Raw genomic sequence first — 11,433 nt, 5'->3', positions numbered from 1 at the left:
TTCTGATTATGCATAAAATCAATACCAACAACACTTTTAACAAAAATTTTACCAAACGCCAAACTGCTTTCTCTCACAGCAAATTTGACAGCGATTATTTTCACAGCACAGCAATGCCAAACTGGCCCTTAGAATATGAGGTGAACAAAGAGAAGTGAGGAGTTTAAATAGAACAAATCTATTAAATTTCATTAAAAGTAACACATAACATTAGAAGAAAAAACTTGAAAAAAACCAAAAGGTTTTGGGTTGTCGGGAGGGTCTGCCCAACGAGTGGAGAAATGGGAAAGTGGGGGGTGATGAGCGTAGGGGCACAGCGGAGGGGGAAGAGATGGAGAGGGGGGAGCGGGGCGACGATTGGTAAGGCAAAGATGGGTTGGAGATTGGGCGGAGTATCTAGGGAGTGGCTGAGGATGGGGCAAATGGCTATGGAATGGTGAGGGTAAAGGCTGTTCTTGAGAGAGAGAGAGAGAGAGAGAGAGAGAGAGAGAGAGAGTGAGTAGGGTGGATCAGACATGGTGTTGCCAAAGGGGTGGTGGGTGGTTGTTAGGAAGAAAGAGAAAAGGGTGGTGGGGGCTGCATGGTGGTGTCTTTCCCTTTTTAAAAAAAAAATTTCTTGTTTCTATTTTTAAATTTTATTGAAACAGTTACGTTTTTTATTTATTAATATTTAAATAGTTTTTAAGTTATTCTAACATAAAATCAACGGAATGGACAACAATGGTTAACTGTCCAAAACATAAAGATCAAATTGGCAAATTAAAAAGGCAAAACGTCACTTTTGGTCCCTGTGGTTTTAATTTGATCATTTTTGCCCTTGTGGTTTTCAATTTAAGCAGTTCAAGTCCAATCTCTAATTTCTGTCAAATTAGGTTAACTTAGGTTACTTATTGAAGGGCATTTAAGTCCAAAAACAAAAAACATTAAAAATAAATAAATAAAATATAAAGAGAAGAGAAGCCGTCACCCACACCCACATACAAAAAATGTGTTTATTTAGAAAACACGCACACACCAAAAATAAAAAAAATAAAAATAAAAAACCCCTCAATATTAAAATATTTGAAACAGGTATAAATTGGCATGCCCTCCTCCCACTTCTTCAACCATCAGCTACCTCCACCACTGATGATTAGCAATCAATTAGAGAACAATATGGCTTCCTCAGCTATTCACAGCCTAATTCTCCTTTGCTCACTAGTGATCTTTCACACCATTGCCACCCCCTCACTAGCCAAACCATCTTTCAGACCCAAGGCCCTTGTTCTTCCAGTGTCAAAAGACGCTTTCTACCCTCCAATACCTAACCACCATCAACCAAAGAACCCCTCGTCCCTGTAAAGCTAACCGTAGATCTTGGAGGTGATTTGCTCTGGGTTGACGTGTGGGCTGGTTGTGTGGCTGACGGCTTCTCTTCCCTTATCTTTTGTCCCTTTTTTTTTTCTTTTTCTTTTTTTTCCCTCTCTTTCTTATTTTTGGACTTAAATACCCTTCAACAAGTAACAGCAATTAACCTAATTTGACAGAAATTGGAAATTGGACTTGAATTGCTTAAATTGAAAACCACAGGCACAAAAATAATCAAATTAAAACTACAGGGACCAAAAGTGACGTTTTACACATAGAATAAATTGGTCAACATGATAAAACACAGACATTATTTTTACATTTAAGCCTTCCAAAAAACAAAAATTGAGCACAATAACGAAAAAGTAACGGAAAGTTTAATTTACAATTACTCTTAGAAAATAGTGTTTTTGTAAATTTAGACCTGCGCAACGTTAAAAATGAAACCAGCTGAACATCATAAGAGTGCTCGTGTAGTTAAACTTTTAATTTGTTCATTCAAGAGAACTCTATTTAAAATAGAATAGAAAAAAAATACACACAAAAAGGAGTGAGGAAAAAAACCCCAATTAACTCTTTTTTTTTTAGTACAAGAGTCAATCTAAACTAGAAGAGAGGAGGATTTTTCATACACACACAAATAATGTCATGGAAGTTCGAACCTGAAACATCTTATCTGCAAATTAATATTTTTTTCTACCTAACCTAGACCTCATTGGCAACTCCAATTAACTCCAAGAAGAAATTCAAAAGCAAAACAAAACTAGTTATCTCAAATCAGGGAAAGTCCAAGGCTCCAAAGATTCTGTCGACTATTTGTCTGGTTTGAGGTAACCAAGTCAAATGTTCCAAAGAAAAGATAGAGGTTAAAACGTAGAAGGAACTCCAATATTTATTATAGACATAGACCAATTTTCTAGTGTTTCTTTTTCACTTCCGGTCCACTGCACTTTCAATTTCCCTTCAACTGCTTTTTCAACATCCTTAAAATTTATTGACAAGATATGCACGCAAACAAAATCAACTTTTTACTCAAAATGAGGTAGAAATTAATGTTGTTAAAACTTAAATAAACGTTCTAAAAATAATTAGAAAATCATACATTAATTAATTCAAATTCCAAGATAAACTCAGAACACTAATTTAAAAACTGACACCAACTTTGATTCCTGCATGCTACACACCCTCAACTAGTTAATTTATGATGTTTTTTTCGTACAAAAGTTTGGTGGCGTTCAAGGCATTGGGAATGTCTTGGTACATTAAGATATTGCTGCAGAAACTATCCCTCTCATCTTCAGTGCTACTATTGATGTAGGTTATAGCCGGTGACGAATTCAACGTGGTTGCCGGGCTTGACGAAGGTGTTGACGATAGAACTGAACCAAATCTACTCATGTTCTGAAAGTTTTGATATTGATTCACGTTATTGGAAATGCATGGCTGGTTGTAATTTTGGTGTGGAATATGGCTAATCATGGAGTCATATTTAGAGTCATAAGAACCCAACTGGTTTGTTGTAGGAACAAAACCCTGGCCAGCTACATTTGAAGAACCCGGGTAGCTAAGAAATGGGACATTCAAAGTGTTTGATGTTGTGCAAGATTGGATTTCTTGAACCGGGTTTTGGATCTGGCTTGCTTGGGTTAATTGGGATTGAAACTGGGTTTGATTAATTTGTGAAAAACCAATTTGGTTTTGCTGGCATGATAGGAAAGTGGTGGCCAAGTTGAGGAGGTCTGGATCCATTATAGGTCCAATTCCAAGCAGATTTGGAACATTAATCTGCGGATTGTGTGGTGATGATGAGTTGTAGAGAGTTGAACAGATGGCGGAGGAGAGTTCAAGAAGATCAAGACGTGGGGTGTGAGTCACAGGATCAATTCCCATTCTCAATAGCCTCTTTCTGATGTGTGTGTTCCAATAGTTCTTGATCTCGTTGTCGGTTCTTCCTGGCAAGCGAGAGGCAATAGCAGACCACCTAACAAGGTAGAAAGAGGAAATGTTTAATTATTAGCTTATAGTTAGGTAAGATAGAAAAGTTTTAGGAAAATGCATGAAAATAACTCACGCCACAAACTATAGTATGATACTATTGACTTATACAAATCTTTGATAATTCAGATTGACGGTTTAATAATATAGCGTGCCAAATTCTCAAATAATAATATCGCGTGCATGCCAAAAGTCTTTTTAACAAAAACACCTTTTTATTTTTTGGACCGATTTCTAATTAGGTAGAATAAATGTAATTAATGAGGGGAATGTAGCTTAATTGACCAGAGGATGTAGACGTACTTGTTTCCCAAAACACTGTGTAACTGTATTATGATCTCTTCTTCTTCAAATGAGAACCTCCCTCTCTTAATGTCAGGTCTCAGATAGTTTGCCCACCTGAGGCGACAGCTCTTTCCACACCTTTTTAGCCCTACACACAAAACAACAAAGGGTTATTAAAGCCTTATATATATAAATATACTACTTAAACCACAATTAATTAAACAAAAAAGAAAGAAAAAATAATGCAAAAGTACTCATTTGTAAATTAATTAACCTGCATTCTTAGGCAGGGTTCGCCATCTCCCATGCCCGTGTTTCTGAATGTAATCAATCAGTTTTTTATCTTCCTCCGGAGTCCAGGGACCCCTTTTCAATCCGTTTTTGTCACAACAAGGAATTTTCCCCATAACATTCGTCGAAAACAAAAACTAGTTTAGAAACCAGTAATGTATGCTTGAGAGAGAGAGAGAGAGAGAGAGAGAGAGAGAGAGAGAGAGAGGGGATTTTGAGGTATTGATCACTTGGTTTGAGGTGAAGAAGCAAACTAAGAGCAGAAATGTTGGTGTAGGGCAAGTGTGAGGGAGGATATATAAATAGGAGGGCAAGGAAAGCAAGCGAAGCAAATTGGGAAGTCAATGGAATTGGGTACCGCCCTTTTAAAGAGACGTGTCTTGTTATGACGACAAATTACAGAGCTAGCCGCAAATTATCTCCCTCCTCTATCAGATATTTAAATATGAAATAAATATGGTCCCCTCTTTTAATCAATCAGATCACGTACGCAGCATGCAGGATTATGCTACGTAATATTTACGTACCCATAATTATTATTTAAAAAAATTTACACTTGTGGCTGAAAATTTATATATACAGTTATTTCCTTAAGCGGACGTCCGCACGTTATTATATTGTGCATACGTCACTGTAAATAAGGAGGAAAGCAAAGAGAGGGAGTATAAAATACATGGCGTCCGCGTTGGAGAAAATTCTCAAATTTTTAGAACTAATGAGCTTATCAAAAATAAACGATGAGCTAAAAGTCTTAAATATAAGCAACCAAGAATGGAATAACGAGGGAGAATCAGAAGAGAAAAAGAAGTTATTTTTTCAAACAACTAAAATACCATTACTCCAAAGTCCTGTGTACATATACCAAAATAGAAAAGCATATGTCTATTTCAGATTTTGTCTTCTTTTCTAACAATTCATATTGAAATTGACTCTTGTTTTTGTTGTCATTTAAAATGAAATTCAAACACGGTTTGAATGTCCATGAGATAATAACGAGTTACGGACTCTTTTCCTGGGCAGATAAAACCTTGAGTTTTGTTTTTGTTCATTGAACTGTCTTTCTAATATAAATTCAAAATTTTCAACTCTCTTAATTCTAAACTTTCAACCCTAATTCTAATTGGATTATCCTATTTCATAATTAGTAGATTCCAGAAAGGTAGCTCTTAATCTCAAAGACAAAAAGGTTTCTGTTTGTAATCTTGTTTAACGCAAATAATTGTAACAAGGAAAAGACAAATTAGGAATGGGAAGAACTATTTCACATATTTCTTTTGAAGCACCAAATGGCCCCTGGGATATATTCAACAATCCCAACTGTGCAGGCTCGCACAATCAAGAGCATGGCAATCAACCTCGTCAACCTCTCTCTCTCTAGTTAATCTCTCAGTTGGTAGAAAAATTTGTATATCACGGAAAACACTGTTTTGATATCCCTAATCAATGTTCTGCTGCACGTAATGGGATTCTACCCTATGACAGTCCTCCGTCTCAGCTGGAGCGGATTGATGTATCTGTCCAGATACTTTTGACCCGATTCGCATCTAATCTAAAGTCGTTAAACTGTGTTTGTGTTGACACATGCAGATCCTTTTCCCTGGGGAGGTCTAATTGTGTGTATTGGCTCTTCTTATCACAATTACATTACTAGCTGGCACCACAATAATATCACCACGTTAGGCCCCCACTGACGCAATCGTAGACCTTGCTACAGCAACACACAAAACGTAGCTTCTACACTAGTCTACACTACACCTAGCCGATGCCAGTTTCACTGTTCACACATGGCTCCGAGCCTCCAAACCGCCCAGCTGCAATTTGTTTATTTGATTCTCGTTTTCAACATGAAGTCACAAAGCGGATTCAGTGACTTTGTGTAAGGAGTTGTTAGAATTTAATGATATGTCTACTGATTTGTAATTATATTTGAATGGATTGAATTGAGGAAGAGTTGGATTGAAGTGAATTAGATTTTGAATTTTTATCAAAGTTATTTATTAAACCATATGGATTGAGGAGAGTCATGTTTTGAATTCCTGTTAAAGTTGTTTACTAAATCATACGGAATTGGGGTATAAGTGGTGCTAATTATTAAAATATCCTCGTAATTAGGTTAAAGTAGATGACAAATTTTAAAATTGTAAAATTGTGTGAGGATATAATGGATAAAAAGAAAAATTCCTAATAGATTAGTTTTCCAATAATTGAATACAACATTCCACCCAAAAATTAGAAGTAAACGCATGAATATTTCATAATTGAAATTCAATTTCTAATTCTAATTTTAATTCCTGATGAGTAAACAAACTTAAGTGGAGACAGTAACTTTGTACATGCATAAAAGAAATTGTTCGGATTTAAGTAGATCAATTCTTGTAGGAGTGGAGCTTGCTAAGTTCTTAAAGACTACCACGAAATTAATGGTTTTTTTTTTTTTTTTTCTGAAAACGTGTACTGTGCTAGAGTCCACTCCATAGTCTAGTCTAAGAGTGGCTTTGTCCTTGGCACAAAATTGACCACACGTGAAACCATCATTATTATTTATTAGTGTTTTTTATTTTCATTTTTGAAGATTATATTAGTGATTGATAGGGAAAGATTAATATCAACAGCGACATAATTTAATCAAAGGGGTGACCGACTAAAATTGTTTTTCACTAAATATAGTCTTTAGTTATGTCCATTACTACGAATATCTTCAAGAAAGATGTTAAATTCAATCGAAATGTTGAACCGTACGTGAAATAACATTTCTCTCTTTTGTTATAATTTTTACCTATTTGACTTTGTAATGTTCTTTCATTATTTTATTATTATTATTGAAGTAAAATATGCCTAGATTGTAGTAAACCAATAAACAATATGTAATAAAATAATAGTTTAATTTAACATATCGAGTAGAACGTAAAATCTTAAATTACCACATTAGTCATCAAATTCAAATTTAATAATTGATATTTGACTATAGATCCTTTTTTGGGGCAGGTACAGTGATCCTAATTTACATGTGTCATGAAGAGCTAGAAGCGATTGATGTGCCTAGATTATATGTAACGACAACGGAAGAATTTCTAAGGCAATTTCATAAAGAAGAGTTTGAATTGAAAAGAGAAAAAGATGGTCAAGATTTTGACAGCAATGACAACTATATATGCATGTATATACCCAATTGTTTCCGTTGTGGAGCTCGGTCGGTCACGTTGGTGGTAGTGTATGGCAGCCGTGTATATATATATAAAGATAGCGATACCCTAAACTTAGGAACCCTAACCCTATTTGACAGGGAATTCTACTTCCCATTTCCATTTGTTTATTAAGTCCTCCTTTAATAAATATATCTTTGACAAGAATATTCAACAAGTGCATGCATGCATCAAAAAATCCATGTATGCCTAGAGTCTTCATTTCATATCTTCTCGTAATCTTGAAAATATGTTCCCCGTATGTAGATTTTATTGTCAAAATGTTATCAAATATGCAATTTCCCCTGATTCTATGCATTTCATGCCCAACTCATTCTATGCTGGCTACCACTACCCATCAGAAAAACTATATGTGAAAAAGCGAGAAAGGTCTAAAAAAAGCATGTGATAATTGATGTTATTTCCACGGATCTTTAATTACTAGAAATATGAAATTTTGACCAAATCTTGTGTTACAGTGAGTGATGGACACCTATAGTACTCGTTCTACAAGTTAGTCTCTCAAGGAGTGACAGGTAACAAGACAAGGATGCCATTACCCATTAGAGGACTATGAACCCACGGGCTTTGACTAATCACATCAGATTTCATTTCTGCTTCCTGTTTCCATGTTTTGACCATCCCTAAGTATATTTCTCCCTCTCGTAAGTTGTCTTTTAGTGCATGTTCTTTCAGTGCGAACCATATAACTGGATAGTCGACCAGCTTTGTATCGGACTGTTGATATGTAATTGATAATGTGTTCGATATTATTATTGCCAATTAAACGTACTAACACGTTATCGATATATTTTCTTCAATTAAAAACCGAATCCGTTGTTGAGAATTTCTATATTAATTCATCAAAAAAATTTATATATGATTTGGTAACCCACTATCAGTTCTGGATAATGCAATGTGAAAAACTCACCCTCAACTCTCTTTTCCGGTCCCATGAAACCATCACATCAACTTTGTTTGGATAGCATTGTACGTTCGACCGGAAAAAAAGATAGCATTGTACACTGTATCTGATGGCTCCCCCTCTTGTCAAAGAAAGTTTGGGAGAAGTTTGAATGCACATCAATGAAAAATAAATAAATAAACGCGGTGATGGAGATATGTCATGAGTTCTTGTCACCCTCTCGTTCAAACATTGAACATAAACACTTTGTTTTCTCAATTTACTCCTTAGATTTGGCAGGCATAAAGAGAAATATAAAGTTCGTTGTAGCTTCAGTATATCTTATATGGTTCTAGTCGGTATTATTATCAAAATTGTTTATAAACATCTAATTAGAAATTGATGAGCGACTAATTTTGAAGTTTTCTCTCCAAATATACTTTATAAGAATTTTTGTATAATACGTGATCTTACAATGAGTTCATTTATAATAAAAAAACCTTAAATTGGGGATTAGTTCGGAACGTAGTTTTTTAAAGATATATAATCAATGGGCCCGCATTTCACTTCAATCAATCATCAGTTTATCATTAACAATCCCATCCGATGTTTGGGTTGTGCAGCATGCTTTCAACAATATGTAGCCCTATTCACACGATCTGAACTGTAGTGTCAACGTCAAGAAAGAAACAGAAAAGCTACAAATAAATAAATAAAATAAATTTTTTTTTTTTTTTTGGTATAGTTATATATGTCAAATTGATCTTAACGCAAGTAGTATGAGATAGATATGCAGAATCAAAACTAAATATTTTGATTAGGTTGAAACATGGCTCTTCCATTCCCAATCTTGCTCAACTTACGCAGGGGCTAATCTATTAAGGGTTAGCTATGAAGATGTCAAGTTTTCATAATTTTTTGTGTCGGACGAGGGCAATCTGTTTGATGAAATGTCTCAAAGAAGACCAAGCCAAAGAGGGCCAACTCCTTCACGACTCATGTTTTTCTTCTTGTTCTTTGGATTTACTCTCCATTTTTCTTTTTGTGACGTGCAATGGAGAAATTATGTGGAAAATATAGAGTTTGTGCTCCATTTATTTTATTTTTCCATGGATATTTTTCCATTTATTAGTCGATTGGTTTTTATTATAAGTGACTTAGTAGTAGAAATTTCTTCAATCCATTGAACCTAGGTACCTTATTTTAATTAAAATATATATTTATTAATTTTTTTTTAATGTTTATACAAGATTACTTTAAATGAAACAAAACACTACTAGCAAAAGGAGCAAAAGCTACAGACGTCACGGCCACGTCAGATTAGTTGTCGTGGGCCAATATCAAAAGCAACACCATGCTTGGACCATTGTTATGTAACATGTGGCCAATACTCTATATGTGGTTCACATGTATAAGCCACGAATATCACACCTGGTGCAAGTGGCGTTATGGCATAGGGCTTCTAATTTTTTAGGGCTCCAAACTTTTTTGACTTTATATTATATATATTAATATTATAAAAACTGCATATATACTCCAGTATAACTCATATCCCTTGGTACAATGCCCAAGTTCGAGTCTCAAAACCCAAAAAAAAAAAAAAAACATTTCTTCCACTCAAAACAAAACACACAAAAAAAATTCATGCATTCTTTTATCTCTTGAACTCTTATCTTTTTAACCGAATATATTAATATTTAACGTTATCAAATGCAAAACATTAAAAATTTAAGAATTTAATTTTTGATTGTTATTACATCCTAATGGATGATGCATTTAGTTATTAAAAAAATTTTATCACAGGACCTTTAAAATCTCGTAACCGGTCCTGTTTTTAGTAAGCCTTGACTTGAACAAAGTTGGCTTAGTGGCTAGCTACTAGCTACCCTAGCTAGCCTAACATGGAGTGTATAGGTTATATATTATGAATCTTATCAACGTCGTAGCATTAATATTGCATGCTGACCAGACCACAAGGTCTTCGGTCCACAAGAACAAGGCGGCTCTTTGTAAAATATTTTTTCGTTTCATTTGCTGACGTGGAACATGATTATTTGTTAATATTAGAAGATAACAGAATTGGGTTTCTAATTCTATGTGATCATGGATTGTGTGGTGGTGGGTCTCCTTTACTTCAATAAATAATGGGGCTATTTCTGGATTGAGACTTGTGAGACGGTTACCTAATCGGACAAGTAAAAGTCTTGGCCCCTGAGTCATGAAATTTAAATTTAAAAAAAGAAAATTGAAAAAAAAAACACCCAAAAAAGACCGTTTATACTTACATCAAAATTATATTAGTGGTATGTTTATTAATTAAGAATTAGAATTCTCATTAGGAATTGAATTCCATATATGAAAGTTTTCTATGTTTACTTCACATTAAGGAATTAAAAAGTAAATGGGATCCATACAAAATTAGGAATTGAATTATTGAATTCCTGAATTCCTGATTTTGGAGGAATTCAATTCTTAGGTGAGATGTGGTATTCTACTTCTGGAGAAGTAACACATTATGAAATCATTTTTTTTATCCATTATATCCTCATAAAATTTTAAAAATTCCAAATTTGCCATCAATTTTAAAATTTTGCCAAATTTGCCATATACTTTAACCCAACAACGATGATATTTTAGTAAGTAGTACCAGTCATACTCCAATTTCATATGGTTTAGTAAACAACTTCAATGCGCAAAGGACCTACTAGTGTAGTGGTTTGGAGTATTTACTCCCTCAGGCAAGGTCCTGGGTTTAAGTTCGTGTTGTGTGTGTGAGTTTAATATGCTATCGGCCCTTTCAATAGGAAATGTCCTTAAAAATAAAATTTTTTTTTATAAAAAAAACAACTTCAATAAGAATCCAGAATCTAACTCTCCTCAATCCATATTGTTTAGTAAACAACTTTAATAGGAATCTGAAATCTAATTCTTCTCAATCAAACTCCTCCTCATTTCAATTCATCCACAATTCAATTCTTCCTAATCCAATTACAGATTAGTAAACATAACATAGAATATGTGGTACTAAAAAACTTGTTATTGACACTTCAAAATAATTATAAATGACTATTTCATAATTATAATCATTTATTTTCTAAATCACACCTCAAAAATTGCTAAAGTAAGTTTTTTTTTAAATACAAACAATAGTCTAAAATACTAAAGAATAGTGGTTTCTCACACACTATTAATGTATTATAAGGGTTCGAACTTAAGACTGTTAATTTGTAAATCAAGCCTTATTTTCACTGTACTAGACCTCGAGTCGTTGGATTTAGAAAATGAACTATTCTAACTATACAATTATTGTCCATTAAGAGGAGGGCTGAGTTCATATTTCATATAAAAACAAGGAGGAGGAGATGTTTTATGCTTTTTGGCCGATAGGTTCCTATGCAGGTATACTCCACAAGTTGACATGACATATAC

The 11,433-nt window shown here is 34.2% G+C and overlaps 1 protein-coding gene across 1 annotated transcript; it reads right to left on the bottom strand.

Moving 5' to 3' along the window:
* Positions 1-2,433: 2,433 nt before the first annotated feature.
* On the bottom strand, positions 2,434-4,170 carry LOC117624747 (transcription factor MYB41). The gene is made up of 3 exons (XM_034356175.1): positions 3,902-4,170; positions 3,646-3,775; positions 2,434-3,328 (listed from the first exon to the last, which is right to left on the bottom strand). The coding sequence occupies exons 1-3, from the start codon at positions 4,032-4,034 to the stop codon at positions 2,542-2,544; spliced, it is 1,050 nt and encodes a 349-aa protein (XP_034212066.1). The 5' UTR covers positions 4,035-4,170; the 3' UTR covers positions 2,434-2,541.
* Between the last annotated feature and the right edge of the window lie 7,263 nt (positions 4,171-11,433).

This window comes from Prunus dulcis, chromosome 4 (genome assembly GCF_902201215.1).
Source record: "Prunus dulcis chromosome 4, ALMONDv2, whole genome shotgun sequence".
Classification (NCBI taxonomy): domain Eukaryota; kingdom Viridiplantae; phylum Streptophyta; class Magnoliopsida; order Rosales; family Rosaceae; genus Prunus; species Prunus dulcis.
This window is presented reverse-complemented; position numbering and strand designations above follow the sequence as displayed.